The 19,346-nt window shown below is 32.8% G+C and overlaps 1 protein-coding gene across 2 annotated transcripts in view; it reads left to right on the forward strand.

Annotated features, from left to right (window-relative positions):
- Window positions 1–19,346, forward strand: part of EMC1 (ER membrane protein complex subunit 1) — a 104,800-nt gene that overhangs the window by 16,817 nt on the left and 68,637 nt on the right. For both annotated transcript variants that reach the window (XM_075357308.1, XM_075357317.1), the window contains exons 3-5: window positions 7,452–7,620; window positions 12,543–12,710; window positions 16,237–16,591. In XM_075357308.1, the coding sequence (XP_075213423.1) occupies window positions 7,452–7,620; window positions 12,543–12,710; window positions 16,237–16,591 (692 nt within the window). The remainder of the gene's footprint in view (window positions 1–7,451; window positions 7,621–12,542; window positions 12,711–16,236; window positions 16,592–19,346) is intronic.

A 19,346-nucleotide genomic window follows, 5' to 3' on the forward strand; every position in this document is an offset into this window, starting at 1 on the left:
AACTTTATAAATTTTATTTTTGATCTTACCACATAAAAGAAACAATCAATACCACCTATCATCTTTCAACAAATATTTCACCATATTCTCTTCAAAATAAACCCAGATATAATAGTATACACAGATGGTTCGAAACAGAATGATACCATTGGAAGCGCATTTATTCTTAATAGCAGAATCTACATGTTTGGTCTGCCTAATATTACAGGTATATTTACTGCTGAACTGTATGCTATTAATAAAATATTGAATATCGGTAACCCAAAATATCATCATGTCCTTATTTGTAGCGACTCGTGTAGTGCACTCCAAGCGTTAGAAGATTTTTACTCCTGACATTCTTTGGTCACTAAAATCTATAACACAGTTACTGAGTTGAACCATCGGAACACACAAGTGAGTTTCTGTTGGATTTCTAGCCACATGGGAATTGTAGGTAATGAACATGGAAATTTTGCTGCTAAAGACGCATGCAGTCAACCTCCTTTCACCACTTGTGTTGCTGCTTCTGACTTTGTTAATTGTATAAAACAGTCACTTCGAGCAAAGTGGCAAGGGGATTGGATGGCTACGGTTGATAACAAACTCCGGCACATTAAAGATTCTGTGTTGCCATGGGAATCTTCATTCAAAAAACTCATCGTGATGAAGTGGTCCTATGCCAATTGCAGATAGAACATATGAGAGCCACTCACGGTTATTTAATGTCAGCAGTAAATGCATCAATATGCATACAATGCAACTGCCTCTTGATGGTGCGCCACATCCTTGTGTATTGTGTGCATTATGCAGCCTTGCCTTGTAAATTAAAATTTCCCAGGAACCCAAAAATTGCCCAGATTTCTCAAAAACTGCTGCAGATACAGTTATAGAACCTATTTTATTCAATTTTTCAGATAAAAAACCATAAGAAATCACTAATTGTGACCCTTAATTAATGTTCTAAAAATTTCAGTACAACCTCATTTCAACGAGGTAGTTGAAATCATAGTAAAATCTTTACAAACTGTAACTCGCAAACGAAGCATTTTAGATCTTATGTTTATTATAAACTTTTTCCATTATTTTCACGAGTAGAATAAGTTATAAAAGTCCCAGGAGAACTTGATGACACACCCTATATAGTGTGAAACATCTGACTGGACTAAGAGTAAATTGGTACATGAGTTCTGTTATACAGATGGCGTGGCACATGCCACAAGACTTTTTTAGGTTGTTATTTTTGAATTACAAAGATGAAAGGAATAAGTTATAAATCAAAACACACAATGCAGTACTTGAATTTACTTCCTGCTATAAGGGCAGTGTCTCAAGGTGAGTACTTATCTGTACCACATCCTCCAACAAAACTAACTTTAGAAGATGAATCAGAATATGAGAGAGCTACTTAAGATTGACATGAAGAGCAAGATAAACCTACTTTTGAAGCAGAATCCTCTTCTCATGAACCTCATCTCATAATTTAAGTGATTTAAACATCTGTATTTAGGATTTGAACTTAAAGAAACAAGCAGAACTTTCAGATCTAGGCTAAAAGGGTGGAATCTTCTTCATACCTACAATAAAGTATGTTTGTTTTGCAACTGTCAGGAAGAGTTTCAAGATTTTTTAATGTTCAAAATTTATCAACCAGTATGTATGGAATTTATTACAGTATTGTTAGCTAAGCTGTAATTTCTGGGGGTCAGCTAATAAGAATATGCTGAGGCACACTTACAAGGCCCCATCAGTACCAGTGACAATGGTGTGGAAGAATCCTCACATATTACTGTTGGACACTAAAGATTAGGATCACATATTTTGTTTCTTATGCAAAAAAAAAAAGAAGTAATTTTGTTCATTAGCGTAATCTGTAATTGTAAGTTTGTAACATTGATAAAGTAAAACTTTATAAAAAAAATTTAATTCAAATCCTGATAAATTATATCTTATTATTAAAACTGAAATTATCACATAGTTAGAACAATGTGTAATACATTATTTATGTGAAACAAATTACATGAAAGATATATTGCTCAGTTTCAGTAATATTTTTTTTCTTTTTTTTTGGGGCGAAAAACATTTACATGTTATCATCGCCTGGCAAACAAAGATAAAATGTAATAAAACAAAATGTAAAATCTAACAACAAAACTTAAACTAAGAATTTAATAAAATATTAAACATAAAAACATACAACTACTATCACAGCTAACATACTAAAACATTAATTAAAACTACTATCACAGGTAAAAAACAACTACATATATATCTATATTTATTTATTTACTATATATTTAAACTGTTATCTAGCATCACACAATGCTGATTGAGATCTTTTCACATGACAGTATTTGGTGTTTTTACAGATTAATAATTTTTGTCTCATGAATACCAAGGAAAGATAGGACAACTCCTGCAGAGCCCATGTGTACACAGGCTATAGCTAAATACAACTGGGTTCGCCCAGGTACCCAAACATTATTTGAGACTCACTATTTAGAGACATCTACATCTCAGACTGCAATTTGAAGGGAACAGAGATTTTCACAGTAACAGCAGGAATGAGGGTAGCTAGTGGTACCTCATTCCACATGAAAATAGCAACTTCACCAATCTCTCTACTGTCCATTAGACACCACTTGAACCCGTTATAATTTTGTTACGTCACCTTCCTGACTATTTCGAAGAACAATAAATCTGCTGTTTTTGTATAGCAGACTTGATTTGTCACAATTTAAATTAACACTACCTTCCAAACTGTTATTCTCATCAGTCAACACTTACCAAGGCCTTTTCAGTAGACTATTTTTGGTGGTTTTTCAGATGGACCACAAACTATAATGAGATTTTTTTGTGGCCTAATAATTTTGGTCCCACAAGTAACGGCAATATTACAGACCACTCCAGCAGAGTGCACACGTACTGGAGCTAGAAATAAATACAACTGGGTTTGCCCTGGTGCCCAGAAGCCATCTCGTTTGAGACTCACTACGTAGAGCCATTCACCCATCAGCATGATAGTTTCCACCTTAGGTTACGGTTGCATTTCATAAGATGTCGCAACACCACCAATTGTAAATATAAGAAAAAGGGTGTAGGATGTTGTTGTGTAGTTGAGTAAGGGTATATGTTGTAATTTGTGTAGTGTATGTGTATAGTGTAAAGTTTGAAAATTTCAAATGTCAAGCATATGATCACACTATAACATCTTGCCCAAAAACTGAGATATGTGCAATATGTACTAAGGAAGACAACAGTGACATTAACTGCTAAGAAAATGAAAAATGTGCAACCTGCAGTGGATCACTTACAGCTCGCTCCCAAGATTGCCCAACTTTTAAAGATGAGAAGGCAATTCTCAAAATCTGTACAGAGCAGAAAATATCTTTCTCAGCCGCACGAAGAGAATATAAAAAGATACAGAACTCAAGAGAGTTCTATATCTCCTGGTTAAACCAGATGTTTCCTTCGCCGCCACTACATCAAGTAAAGTCCTACAGATGCAGGTAACCAGCAGTGAGGATCCTGCAATGAGCTGAAAAACTTCTTTAGATATTATCTGATGAGGTTGCTTCACTTACTGCAATTATTTCTGAGTTAACAAAGATGAATAAAAAGTCAGTATTTGCAGCTAGTGATAACACTAGTGAGATGCCAATACCAGCTGATAAATTCCCTGTTAATTGAGGCCACACAACCACTCACTCTGGGATGTCTTCGGCTTCCCATTTTTCAATATTTCTCCCTTCATCACCTCATACACTAGAGGATATGAACTGAAGAACTGCTTGACCCCAGAGTATCGGAGTTTATTAAAATCAAAAATTAAAACTGGCTCCCCTATTTATTTTTTATATATTTATTTATATTTCTATGTAACTACCTTTTTTTTTATGAACTAATTATTCAGTGGAACATTATAGGTGTTCAGTCTCTCATTGAAGATTAGTCTTGACATGCGCATATGAATCATTAATACAGTGGTACCTTGAGATACGAATTTAATTCATTCTGTGATCATCGTTGTATGGCAAAAAAATCGTATCTCAAAGCAATTTTTCCCATTTAAAATAATGTAATATATATTAATGCGTTCTAGCGATATGAAACTAACCCAAAACACAGTTAAATTACATATAATATACACAATTTGTATATAAATAAACGAGTAATAACACACATAATGTTTATTAATTTATTTATTAATATATTAATAACACACAATGTTTATTAATCATCACTTTAACGTCGGGCCTTTTTGGCCTCACTTTCCTGACTTTCACTGTGTGAGACCTTCACAAGGTAACGATCAAGAGAGGTCTGTTTCTGCCTTCTTTTTAAAATGTTACGAAAGAATGTGAGACACCTATCATCAAATAAGGCACTCGCTCTCCCTGTAGACAATTTCTCTGGGTGTCTTTTTTCCACAAAATCAGACACTTCCTGCCACTTGCCAAGGATATCACTAATTTCACGTGAAGTAAGTTTCTCCTCTGGCTCGACCTCCTCCTCACTGCTGAGTTCCATCATTACCCCTGAGTGGGAAATCTTCTGTAACTCCTTCAGCTCCTTCGTTGTGAGTTCTTTAGCATACTTCTCAATGAGATCAGCAACATCTGCCTCGTCTACCTCTAGGCCCATGGAGCGACCAATGGATACGATCTCCTCCTCAATAGGTTTGAATCCCTCAAATACCTCTCGTTTTAAAACAACATCTGGCCATAATTTTCTCCAAGCTGAGTTCAATGTTCTTTTGGTAACACCTTGCCAGGCAATATCTATAAGCTTAAGACAGATCACAATGTTGTAATGATTCTTCCAAAACTCCCTCAATGTTAGGTTCGTATTTTCGGTAACTTCGAAGCAACGCTTGAAAAGATGCTTTGTGAAAAGTTTCTTAAAATTGGAGATAACTTGTTGATCCATGGACTGAAGGGTAGAAGTTGTATTGGGTGGCAGATAGACAATTTTAATAAATTTAAATTCATCTAAAAGGTCATCCTCAAGGCCAGAAGGGTGAGCGGGAGCATTATCCAACAGAAGGACACACTTAAGCGGTAGACCATTTTCGATTAAGTATTTTTTCACTGAAGGCCCAAAATCTATGTTCATCCCTCAATAAAAAACTGACGGGTCACCCATGCTTTACTGTTTGCACGCCACAGAACTTGTAATTTTTCTTTCATAACTTTATAAGCTTTGAAAGCCCTTGGGTTTTCCGAGTGGTAGACTAGCAACAGTTTTATTTTGAAGTCACCAATAGCGTTAGCGCAAATGGCAAGCGTTAGCCTATCTTTTATAGCCTTTTGGCCGGGTAGACTCGGCCACAAGCCGAGTCTACCTTCATAGCCTTCTTCAGGCGTGATAAACATGCACATAGGCATTTTTTTCCAAAATAACCCTGTTTCGTCACAATTGAACACTTGTTGCAGTAGGTATCCTTCTTCACTAATGAGTTTTCAAAAACCTTAATGAAATTTTCAGCCGCCTTAATATCTGCACTAGATGCTTCTCCATGACGAATAACTGAATGAATGCCACTTCGTTTCTTAAAATTGTCAAACCAGCCACGACTAGCTTTGAACCCCTCACCGCCTTGCGATGATTCTCCCTCCGTCTTGGTTACATCATGCTTGAGGTCTTGGAAGATGGCGGCAGCCTTCTCACAAATAATCGCTTCAGAAACAGAGTCACCTGCCAGTTGCTACTCCTTAATCCATAATAAAAGTAGCTGTTCCATCTCATCATGTATATTAGTTAGTAGCTTTAAAATAATGGTGACGCCTTTGGAAGGTTGAAGCTTCTTTATCGCTTCCTTCTGCTTGATGATCCTGGATATTGTAGAAGGATTGCGGCCATACTCATTTGCCAAGTTGATGATACGAACGCCACGCTCATGCTTTGCAATAATTTCATGTTTCGCTTCCATTGAGATCATTTTCTTAGGCTTTTTCTTTTCACCAGTTTTGTCTTTAACTTTGGGAACCATGGTTAAAATAACAAAATATGCAGAGTACAGTATATATACTATCCAAAATGACACGAAAAACAGGCACAAACAAAGCGAATAACACGTCGTGGCGGCCATACAGAGGACTCTGGTCTCAACAACCAAACAGAGCGACATAGCGGGCAGAAGCGGCGGGAGGAAAGCTGAGCGAATGCTCTGCCATCTAGGGATCACCTATGCAATTATCGCACATCGCAAATTCGTATCTCAAATTTTTCGTTGTATGTCGAGGTATAAATTTTAGAATGTTTCATGTTGTATGAATATTTCAAAACATTCGTATCTCAAGGTACCACTGTACTGTGCTTTCAAGAAATGCATCTACTACAGCAAGATGTGTTAACACTGAGAGGCTGTTTCTGAGAGAGATATGACTGACTCGTGGACAATAGAGATACTGGTGAAGTTGCTATTTTCATGTGGAATGAAGTACCACTAGCTACCCTCATTCCTGCTGTTACAATGAAAATCTTTGTCCCCTTCAAATTGCATATCTGCAATTTGTATCTGTCACCGAACTTTGAGATGTGGATGTCTCTTCATAGTGAGTCTCAAATGATGTCTGGGTACCTGGGCGAACCCAGTTGTATTTAGCTGTAGCCTGTGTAGACATGAGCTGTGTAGGGGTTGTCCTGTCTTTCCTTGGTATTCATGAGACAAAAATTATTAGTCTAAAAAAACACCAAATGCTGTCATGTGAAAAGATCTCACTCAGCATTGTGTGACAAGGATAAGAGCTCTATGAAAGATAACAGTTTAAATTTATAGTAAAAGTCTTTTCTTGGTTTTTTTTTGTAAAGTATTTTCATCCCCATCCTCCCAAAAAAGAATCTATTACTTTCTGTTTTACACTAATATTTTAGTTAAAATAATAATTACATTGAGGTTACTAAATGTAATAATTATTACTTTCAGTCTCCTCAGGTATCTATTTTTTTAAAACTAATTCCATACAGTTATTATTCCAAGTGATAAAACCAGATAGTGTATATGCAAATAAAAATAAAAGAAAACAAAGTAAGTAAATGATATTCATTTATTTATGTTTTTTTTTTTCAGGACAGTCAATCTCAGCATTTCTTTTACTGTGTTGAGTTGATTTGTTCCATTAGTTTTTTTGTTAAGATTTACCTTAAATTACACAAGTATATAAATAATAATTTCCTACACATACTCGTAACTATGTTTTGAGAGCAATTAGTAGTATTTATTTCTATTTAAACAATAGTATTAATTGGTTTTTCTATGACAGCCTCTCAGTATTATATATCTATATATAATATATCTATATATATATATATAATATATCTATATATATATATATATCTGTTGCAGCTTCTTATTAAGCAGTTGAGAATAACTACATCTTTCATTATCTTATGTGAAAAAGGATCAGTTAAATAGTTAATAACTCTTGTTATTGATTATAATTCTTCTCTGTTTTCTTTGTGCTCTGAAGGTGATATAGCATGGCGACATGTTTTAGAACGTGGTTCATCAGGCCAGTTACAGTTGATGCAAGTGGACACAGATGTGATCACTGTGAGTGGTAATGGACCATTTATTGTCAGAGGATGGAATCCATCATCTGGTTATCTTCACTATGAATGGCTTATTCTTTCAGAAAAGTATGTAATTTTGTTTATTATAAAAATATATAAATTTTGTATTTTGAAATTGGTCTCTAAATAATAGTTTTTTTTCTTCTTCTTGCTGGAAAGTAAAAATTGTTAAATTATATATATATATATATATCCAAGAGAACAATCACTGGTGAGGGCAATATTTTATTTATACAGGAGTTTTCATGGTTGGAATCTTTTCTTTCCTTGTTTCACGCTTGAATAAAATTTTCTTACTTAAGTTTGCTGAATTCAATTTTTCCATACATTTCAATTAATAGTGTACTGCCTTCTCATGAGAGCAACTATGGCAGAAATAGTTGGAGTGAACAAATGATTAAACCTCATGAATAAAAAAGGTTTGAATGAGTGTACATTTTAATTGAGGTAATAAAATTTCAACCATAGTTTGCTTTCTAAGTCACCATTATCAACGTAATAATTTAAATAAAATTGTTTATTGATGTTCATTATAGAATGTGTAAATTTGTATTTTATATTCATGATTATTATACTTGTATAACCATTGTGGGGTGTTATGTTCAGAAGAATACTATATATGTAAAAAAGATTCATTCGATTCAAAAAACTATTTTTTAAATAAATGAATGTATAAATTTACATTGAATTATAAATATATGTTTGAATATGAAATTTTGCTTACAGTTTTCACAAATACTCAATGTCATCAGAAGACTTTTGGAGAGTCTCTCCCATGCTTGGCTGTGCCATGTGGCAGTTCACCACTTAGTTGATACATAGCCTCACTGCTGATTACTTAACATAAACGTAAAGTGTTATCTTCTTCCTTTTTGTCAAGAATGAGTTTACAAAACTTTATATGTATTTGGTTACCTTTATATATATTTTGTTTTACCTTTATGGAGAACTTATACTAATTGAATCCTGTACAGTTTGAGTAACAAATGTCGTCACAGCAGACAGTTATATGAGGATGGCTAGCTCTCAGCTGGCATGATAAGTGGACTTTCCTGGGCTTAGTATAAAATTCTCTTGGATGTATTCAACATCTTTGTACGACACAGGGCAACCTCCAGATTTCCCTTTACACAAACATCCTGTTTCTTGAAACTATTGGTAGATGCTCTGAGCAATAGGAGATGCAGTGCTGGGATATTATCAACAGAAATCATGCCTGTGAGTCGTCACAGACTCACATTTGTTGATGCAAAGAACACAGAATACTTTTTGTTGTGGGATCACTATCTTGATGCAGACTGAAGGAAGCACATCACAAGGGAGACACCTGCTGGTAACCAAGTAAACTTAAGAACCTCTTTTCTTGTATACTATGTGGTTTGTTCATTACTGGTTAATTGTTGTAAAGTTAATGCCTTTTTAAATTGGATGAATCTTTTTGATACACCTTGTAATTTTGTTTAAAATTAAGCCTAAATTATCCAGGACATTTTACATTCTCCATGTTACATATGCTATTTTAAGATGTTTCCTTACATTTCTTTAAAATTTTCAGATTTAATTAATATAGGAGATTTCTTGTGAGGTGTTAAAACAAAAAATGCTTTCATTTTATGGAGTTAGTTTTGATAAACATTCTTTGAGATATTAAGGTTTATCTTGGTGTTATTTTGTATATCATGTAGAACACTTTTCAAGGAAATAAAACTATCTAAAACTGGTATCCATCCCTCAAATTCTATGACTCAGTCCTCTCCTCCAAACTGTGCCTGTACTAAGTGAAAGTAAATTCTCCACTTCCGTATTACCTTGGAAGGTATTTCCACTGTTCTTGTAACCTTATTGAAGGATCCTTATGACTTTTTTTATTTCCTTTAGTCTTTGCTGGTATCAAAAATGTACACGAATCTCATTATCTTGCGAGCAAAATATTATAATATTGTAAATAGTACGAATCCTGATGCTATTGTTTATACAGACAACTCTGAAAATGATAATTCTGTTGTTTGTGCTTTTGTAGTTGGCCTACAACATAGTTGTAGTTAACATACATATTAACAACTTTTAGTTGAAAATACATATTTGGCCTTCTCAACATCATTGGTCTTTTCATTGTGGAATTGTTGCTATTAAAAAGGCCTTAAATATAATTAGCCTAACATTTTGACATGCACTTGCCTGTTCAAATTCCATGAGTGCCTTGCAGCCGATTAGTGATTTGTAATCCAGACACCCTGTTGTCTGTGGTATACAGTAAATTATTTCTGAAATGATTCAGCATAATTCAACTGTGAGCTTCTGCTGGATTCCCAGCAATATTAGAATTTCAGGCAATGAGTGTGCTAATCGTGTGGCAAAACAGGCTTGTTTGCAGCTTTCTTCCACTAATTGCATTGTGTAGGACAAACTTGTCTGTTTTATGAAGAGGGTAGTTCTTGATGAATTGAAAGTGAATGGATTGCTGCTATCAACAATAAACTTTGCCCTGTTAAGAACACTGTGTTGCATTTTATGCAGGAATAACCATAGAGAGGAGGTTATTATTTTCTTTTTGCAAATTGAAATACAAAATTCATTCATGGACACCTCATGGATCGAACAATGCACCCATTTGTGTTCACTGCGACTGCCAACTAATGGTATACCTTCTCCTTGCGAATTATATTTGTTATGCGGCATTGCATCAGAAAAATAAATTAGGGGCTAACGTCCAAAATATTTTAGGAATAATATTAGGATGTTATTGAATGTATTGTTATTTCTTAAGGTTGTGTGTGCATCTCTATACGAATATTTAATAATTACTATATGTTTTAGAATTTTACTATTTTTCCTGTGATATTGTTCATTTTGAATCTTAATTATGTATTTTTCATTTATTTATGCCATGTGGCATTTACCAAATAGGTAGTTTTGTTGACTTATTTCAGATTGTTACTAATATTATTTTATAGATGTTATTGCGCATTTTAATTGTTAATTTTATGTGTTTACTGTTATTTAATGTTTAAGTTTGGTATTGTTCACTTAAATTGTTTATTATAGTAATATTACGTTGCTGATAACAACACTTTGTTATGCTCCCAGGAAAAGAAAAAAAAATTTATTTCCATATCATTTTTATCCATTTACACTTTCATTTAACTCTATTAAAAATTTATTTCTAAAAATTATTTAAAAAAAATAAAAAACCATCTGTTTTGTTGTCAGATAGTTGTATCTAACTTTTCAAAGTAAAAATTAATGAATTTTTATAGGTCAGCTAAATGTATAAAATTTAATGGAAAATATGAATTAAAAATCATCTTATTTAGTTGAAATAATTGTAGCTTATTATCCAAATGTATTGTTTCTATAAGGGTGAAATGAATCACTCTTACATGATCTTAATCTGTTTTTTACTATTTAATATTGTACTCATGTTCTTTTTGTAGAGCAACTTGTGACTGCTAAATTAAAGATGTATAAACAACCTTAAGTACACTTAACCCAGACAAATTATTGAGTATTGATATCGTTTCAAAAATGTTTGGATACCCATAAACAATTAACTTTTTGTTTTTTATCTTTATCCTTATTAACATCTTCATCATATTCCACATTATGAACACCAGCCTAACTTCTCTTTGTTTTTTAATATTGATTTTTTAATTTTAAAAAATTCACATATTCCCATACTCTGCCTCTACTGTGCTCTTTTCTTCTCTTTACATATTTGGTAAAGTATTCTACATGTTTGTTTTTATATTTTACAAAAATCTCTAAAAGAATAATTGTAAATCCTATCAAAAACACATCACTGGTGAAGATTGGTACTAATGGTTTATACAAGATAACTCATGAAAAGAAAATTATGAGTTTATTCAGTGTCTGGTCGTTAATAACATCTTCCTAGACAACACATTTGTCAGAGCATGATTCTCTAACTACAGGAGCTGTGAACCTAATCTTTGATCTTAGGCTTTGAATTTAATATTTTTTTTGTTGTTACTACAAAATCATGCTTTGTAAAAGTTAGTTATAGTTTCCTTCATTATATGTTATGTGGCAGAGATTTAAATTAAATTATTTATTTGGTAGTAGTTAGATAATTTTATGACCAAAATTGGATATACTGTTTTAGTTCTAGAAAGCTACAATTCTGTATTTGCTCTTTCTCAATTTAGGAAGCCTCATTTGGGTTACCTTCAATTTGTGGGGTTATTTGAGTACATTATGGCATATTTAATTTTTTTAAATATTTTATTTTTTTAATGATGCATGCATGGTTTGTTCATTCATTTAGGATTATTTTTTCCAGTTTTGGTTGTGCCCTTTTACAATCCCTTTACATTAGTAAGCTTGAAATATTTCTTCTCTGTATTTTCCAGCTGTCTTGTTTTGGTGTTTCTACAAAATTACATTCAGTACAACTCTTTTTATCAATCATCCATTTATTATCCATTTCTGTATACCATTAGTGCAAAGAAATTAATCTTTTACATGCAAATTAACTGCTTATTTCTGCATGTTGACTCTAATACTAATTTGAGTTACTGTACACTAGAATATTATTTTCTCTTTATTCTAGTTGCTTAATAAACTGTTTTATAATTATATGAGTAGTATAAAATCTAGGATGATCTTTCCTCTGTAATCACTTTTCTTTTAACCAGTGCAATTTCAGTGTTGAGATAGTTTTTTGGAAAAATGCAGAGAAATTAGCAAAAAAAAAATACCACTTTTTAATGGTAAATTTCTCATGGGGTGAATGCTGCTAAATAGGGAAGGGGGTGTGTATCCCAGTTACAAATAGTAGAAGCAGCTCATTGATTTATTTATTGCTTTACTTCAAGAAAATGGTCAGTCTGAATTTCATTTAAATAAAAATAAAAAATTCATCACTCTTTTAGTTGTAAATTTGAAATAAACTTGTATTTTTTCTTTTTGTTTTTTTTTCTTTTTGTTTAACTAATCCATGTATTTTTTGTCTCTTAATGTTTAAAAAGAAGTCAGAAACAAACTGAAACATTGTGGACTTATCATCAAGGGAAGTTATATCAAGTATCTTTAAAAGAAGTGACTGCAGGAAAAGCTGAAGTTACTACATATAATGTTCGATCTGGAACACAATTATTTAACTATTCTTTCCGCATTCCTGATGTCAAAAATAAGGTGTAAGTTATTTCATTATATTGTTTTTTTTTTGTTTTTTTTTTTTTATGTGATATAATTATTTGTATAATCATTATAAGGAATATGAATAATGAATATATGTCATATGATTATGAATATATTTTATTCTTTGATTGTTGTTATCATTTACTTGTTAATATTCTTTTTAAGTGAGTGTTTGATTAGAATAGCTCTTAATTCAACTTTCTGGTAACCTTAATTTTTATTTTTTTATGAATTGGTCATTTTTTTAACTCAGTAGCAATGCCTCCCAATTTTAGGCTTTTTGTGCATTCCCACATGCTGAGATTGGCCACAGTTTTAAGAGATTGGTATGAATTTTTGTAATAGATAATTTAAAATTGAAGAGTAATGAAGATGTTATATAGCACAATAGTTGTATTAGAAAATTTACCTTTATACTCGCTTTATATAATTATCTTGTAGTTATTGTTTTGCTGCAAGGATATCTTCGTAATCCCTTTAAAAAATTATTTATTTGACTGTTAAATTCTGGTGTGCATAAATAATTTTGTATTATTTATTTTTTGTCACTTTGTATTTTGTACTTTTTATATAAGGAAGTCATAACTATTTTTTAACTAATTTTTTTAATCTATCTGCTTATAGTATGGACAGGTATAAATACCTGCAAATGCTGTATGCAGGTCAATTGAATTACTAAGAGCATTGGTCATTAGTATATGTACTTTGTACCAAATGCTTTCAATTCGTAATTAAAAATAAGCCATTAGTATTAAAAATAAGCCATAAAACATAAAGGATAACCCTTACTCTATTCACACGTTATTTCTACAAAGTATGACATAATTAAAGCTTATTATATTCTTATTATGTAGCCATTTGAATAACAACAGCATTCATTTGAGTAAATTCCTAAGCAGAAATAAAAACAATGTGTTTTAATTTAGAAATTTTTAATTTTAAATCTGGGAATTACTTTCTGGTAATGTATTTATTATGTACATTATAAAACTTTTTTACTATTTAGTGAACTACTTACCTTGTAATAAATAAAAAAGAAGCATACCAAGGTTATTCAGTGACCGATAGTGATTCTGAAAAATTTTATTAAATCAATAAATTAATGATTACAAATTACTTAATGAAGAATCACGTGTATTAATGTAATCATACTTGTGATTTTTATATATGGAATAATGCAGCTCTAAAAATATACAGTCCCATATTCAGTTTGCAATGTAATTATTGTTTGGGAGGTACCACCAAATGGTATCAGTTTTAAGAGATTGGTATGAATTTTTGTAGTAGCTAATTTAAAATTGAAGAGTGATATGTTATATAGCACAATGGTTGTATTAGAAAATTTACCTTTATACTCACTTCATGCAATAACTGAGCTTAAACTTCCCTACTCACCCTCCTTTTTTTATTGTAAGATAATATATTTGATAAATTGCTTTTAAGGCTACAGCTTTTTGTACCCTGCAATTAATTATAATATATTTTGAATTTTTGTGTATATATAACTTTTATTCATGAAATGTCATGTTCTTGTTATTGTTTTCATAGCAGATATTATGTCAAGACAAATGAACACAGTTCTGCTTTGTCACAGTAGACAATAGTTATGTGAGTAGTTAAGTTATTAAAAGAAAAATGTTTTAATTATTCTATTCTATTATATTATTTTCCCCCTAAATATGTCAACTCATGTGTCAATAGAAGTTTCTAATTATTTAAATTGTACCCATCACACAGCTTGTGCAGATACAGAGGGCCCATGACACTTTATATAGTGTACACTTTATATAGTGTAATATGAATAATATTTAAAAGAGAAAAATTACATTCGTAGGTAAAAAATTTTGCTTGACTCCATGTGTAACAGTATTGAATGTTACATTATAGTCATTATGAAACAAAATGGGGCAGAGAAATTTTCATTTAAAGGTTACAATGTTGCAAAAATTTAGGTTGTAAAAATTTATACTAAACAATTACAGTTATCACTGAAGAATGAAAGTGTATTTGGGACTTGCTGAAGGACGTCAGATCAATTGACTCCCTTGAAATACTATCGTATTGGCAACTACACACGATTTTCACTTTGAAGTTTCTGTATATTAATCACACATTCAAGAGACCAAAAGCTGTTAAATTTATATGTTGGATTTAGATGAGTGTGCTACCATATTTGTGAAAGACTGGACATTACTTAGTTGTGAAAAACTAGATAATTTCAGTAGAAACTTAGAGTTATTCTGTAAGCCGTGATTGAATTTAAACAAATGTTGGTTTCAGCCAATCAGAATGTAGAACAAGCTAGATAGTATTCTGAATTATTCAAACAAGATACAGAAAAACTAAGTAATAAAATTAAGCAAGATTCTATGGCATTATCACTTTGTTTGCAACAAAATAATCTGCTTCACTTGATGCTTAAATTGAATAATGATGGTTGTGAGCAAAAGTGGCATTCACTGAACAAAGGCAAAAGAAATTATGGGATAAAAGCCCAAAAACTAGAAAATTGTACAAGACCAGTTACATGCCGAATAGCATGAATATTTTAAATTGTATAAAAGAAAGTTTAAAAAACACCGGGGTCAATTATTCAGCCAGAGATAATGTTACAAAGATTGTGGGTGATAGTGATCAAAATGATAGTAGTTGTTAATGTTACAAGATAAGGATTTATGTATTCTTACCGTATGAAAGAATTAGGGATTGTTCATTCTGGCCTCAGTAGGTCATTCTACCTTTATTTGGGCTACCTAAGCTTGTCTACCCGTGGGGTGGCAATAGCTTACCAACTGGAGTCTAATCACTTTCCTTGTGTTTAAATTTATTACTCCATTCCTCTTTCTACTGGACAATCCATTCCTATTAATTTTTGGGTCTTTTATGTTATACAACTACTAATTTCCACTCCATGGTTTTTTGTTTTTTTTTACTCTCCTTGCCTGGAAACACCATCAAACATCATCATTCATATATTTCTTCCAATATTCAGCAAGATTAATGGTTTTCAGTCACAAAGCAGAACCCAAAACAGAAGCTGTATTACCTAAATTCTGCCATGTATGAATAAACATCTTTGTTTGCCTGTGCAACATTTTGTATATTTCTGTGACAGATTTCTGCAGACAGATACATAATTTCAAAGCTGTAAACTAATTTGATTTTTCATATTTGACTGCTGAACACTCGAACATTGTCAGTGCACTGCTGTGAGAAAAATGTGGATTTCAAAAGAAGTTCAGTTCAACATTTTTCATTTCTGCCACTGTATTCAAGTTCATTGTTTGCTACAAAATGAATTCATTCTCACTCTTTCTTTGTTAGCCCTCAGATTAATAAAATAAAAATGTGTTAAAAACTGAGCCCATCTTGTTAATGTATACAGTATACTATTTGCTTGTTAATATACAATATTGAGAATTAATAAGATTATTAAAAATGAATGAATTCTGACCTTAATAAAGTAAGTATGTTGTATTTAAATAGATTATTATATTGCTGATTATTTGTTACAATTTTCAGTTGCAGACTGGTTGGATTGACTTTAGTATGCTTGTTAGATGAAGGTAAACTGAGAGGTGTATCAGTTATTGCTAGTGATGATTCTAAAGTTTTGAAATTAGATGCTCCTCACCCAGCATTTAATAATGAAAACTCAAAAGTTAGTCAAGAATTATCATGTTCATTAGATTCCATTGAAAGTACTGTAGATTTTCCTGCTGTAGCAGTTGTTTGTGGTAACATTAAAAGTGTAGTTACTGTTGTACAGAATGAATTTGTTCAAGATTCAGAACAGCTTTCACTTTTTTCTGGTGTTGCAATTGTCCCTTACTCAGGTGGCAGTCACATTAAACTGGTCACATCTCATTCTGATGGTGTAAGTATTTTTTTATTATTTTAAATCTTAACAGTTTATTCTTGAGAAAAAAAAATTACATCATTGAATTAATTTCTGCCATACAAATAACATTTTTAATTAAAAACAAATGTCTAATTTACAGAAATATTTGTCAAAACACATGCTGTTTGAATATAACTGAATGATAAATACTGAGTTAATATTATCATCAAAACACTCATGAGATGCTTTACATGCCCTCTCTCCCTGTATAACTAACGTTTATTTTTTTTTTATCTCATCCTTTTTATTTGTGCACTAGAAAAAAGGCAGGCATACGGCCTGCCGTATGCCATAATATTATGCCGTATGCCAAACATAAAAATATTACGTGGTTTATATTTCATTACACATGATTTTTTAAAAATGTTTTTGCCAATTGTAACTAAATAACATTCTTTAATTTAGCCTACTAACAACAAAAACATTTACCACAAAAAGCTTCAAAATCCTGACATTTTTAGATTTTTCTTGAGGGATGAATTCTAACCCAATCTTTTCCTTTTCTATCCCCAAAAAAAAACGAATATCATTTTAAATAAATATTTATAAACAAAAATTAAACAGTAAAATCATTACAATACCAAAAAATCAAAATTAAGAAAAATAATGACGATCTTAAATTTGATCCATTTTTTGATGATAATTGAATTACATTTGCAGATTATTGACATTATTATTTAAAGATAAATAACATAATTATTGAAGATTAATTACAGTTGAAGAAAATTCTTCAACCATATAATAAATTGTATTGTACACTATAAACAGTATGTTGTTCACATTAACATTTATTGTATACTTATTTATTTTAATAAAATTTCTTTTTTCAATTTTGTGTAGATTCAGCGACCGCATTATTGCGTTCTGTGAATGAGCAGAGAACACTCTTGCTGCTCAAGACATCTTCTCTCAACCCAGATGGTGCCTCAAGCATTGAAACAGAGAGTCATTATGTCTACTGCCGTATCTATTAGTTTGTATGCTGTTCCAGTTTGGGGCTTAACATTGCTAATTAAAAGGAACCTTACCAGCCTTCAGAGTGTGCACAGACGTTCGTTGCTGGGGATCATTGCCGCATATTGGACCACCTCATATGTTGCTGCCTGTGTACTAATGGGTGTTCTCCCCATAAATCTGTTGGTAAAGGAACAAACGGATAGGCATGCCGGGATATCGGCTACATTGGTACAGGACTCGACTTTTAACGTCTGGCAAGATCAGTGGCTGGCCAGGGAAACGGCAGCCTGGATGAGAGTCTTAATACCGGACCTGTGATTGTGGTGTTTGAGAAAACACAGTGACCTTGACTATTACACCACGCAAATGTTCACAGGCCATGTCGTTTTGGCAGTTATCTTCATTGTATTGGGAGATATGTTACTGCCAATTTTATGTACTGCACAGAATATGACACGTGGAACACACCCTATTTCAGTGCCCTGAATGGGAGGAATAAAGCGCTCGTGCGGAGATTACTGGCTTATCACCTGTGCCCCTGCTACCTTACATCATCGCTTCTGCAGCTTGCTGGGATGTGTTCAGCCCCTTATCTCGGGCGGTGCTTCGAGCCAAAGATGATGAGGAATGGAGGAGGAGTTTCTAGTGGGAGGTGTAGGACAGCCCCAGCTATGAGGGTCGATATGTCCTGGTGTGCTGGTTCCGATGATCAGCTGGGGACTTCATATACGAAGTGTGATGCTTTCTGCTGTGACAACAATCATCTGAACCTGACATCTTTTAGCGGGGAGTCAATACCAAAGTCCTAGTGGGTGATTCCCTTGGGGACTTCTCATTTTAGGCATAAGGCACTCAAAAGACCAAGACGTGGTCCCTGTGGTGGGGGATGAAGGTTACGGCATTGCTGGATCTGAGAGTCTCCTTACTGGGGGTTAGAGGCAGGTATAAAGTAAAAGATCCAACCGGCAGGCCGACCTGCGTTGCTGGATGTTCAGCTGGTGAGTAGGAAGACCCATTATTGTTAAAGGGCACACTCTTGGACTGCATTATACTTAACTGTGGGTCTGGTTCAGTGGAGGGGGTTTAAAAAGAGAAATAAAAAAGGTGTTTGACAAACTGGTAGTCCTTGAAGTGGAGATTCAGAACTCCTTTCATTGCTGTCATCACCTAGTGGGTATATTCTTCAACATCAAGAAGGCATACAGTACTACCTTGTGAAGAGGTATTCTGAACACACTACAGGTTTGGGGTCTGGGAGAGTCCATGCTGGCCTTTGTTCAGAATATCCTTAGTGAACAATCCTTCTGTGTATATGTAATACAGTAGCTAATAATTTCCTATTGGAAAATGGAGTACCAAAAGTCTGTTATTCTGTTCACTGTAGCTATAAATAGCATAGGTCATTGTGTACACAAACCTGTTAGATGTTCATTCTATGTTGATGATTTCCCAAAATTTATTTCATGTGTGTCTTCCACTATAGAATGGCTTCTACAGAATACTCTATCTCAGTTACAAGAGTGATCAAACACAACTGATTTCTCTTCCCTGGAGAAAACCATATGTGAATCCTTTTCACACTTAAGAGAGGTTTACAAAACCTATATTTTGCTAAAAGGTGAATGAATTAAGGTTGCCAGTGAAGTGAAATTTTTAGGACTGTATTTCTATGAACGACTATCCTGGATTAAACATCTAAAGGAACTGCATTTGAAATGTCTAAAAGCATTCGATTTTCTGCAGGTGCTTACCAACAAAAAATGGGTTGCAGACA

This window comes from Lycorma delicatula, chromosome 1 (assembly GCF_047948215.1).
Source record: "Lycorma delicatula isolate Av1 chromosome 1, ASM4794821v1, whole genome shotgun sequence".
NCBI classification, from domain to species: domain Eukaryota; kingdom Metazoa; phylum Arthropoda; class Insecta; order Hemiptera; family Fulgoridae; genus Lycorma; species Lycorma delicatula.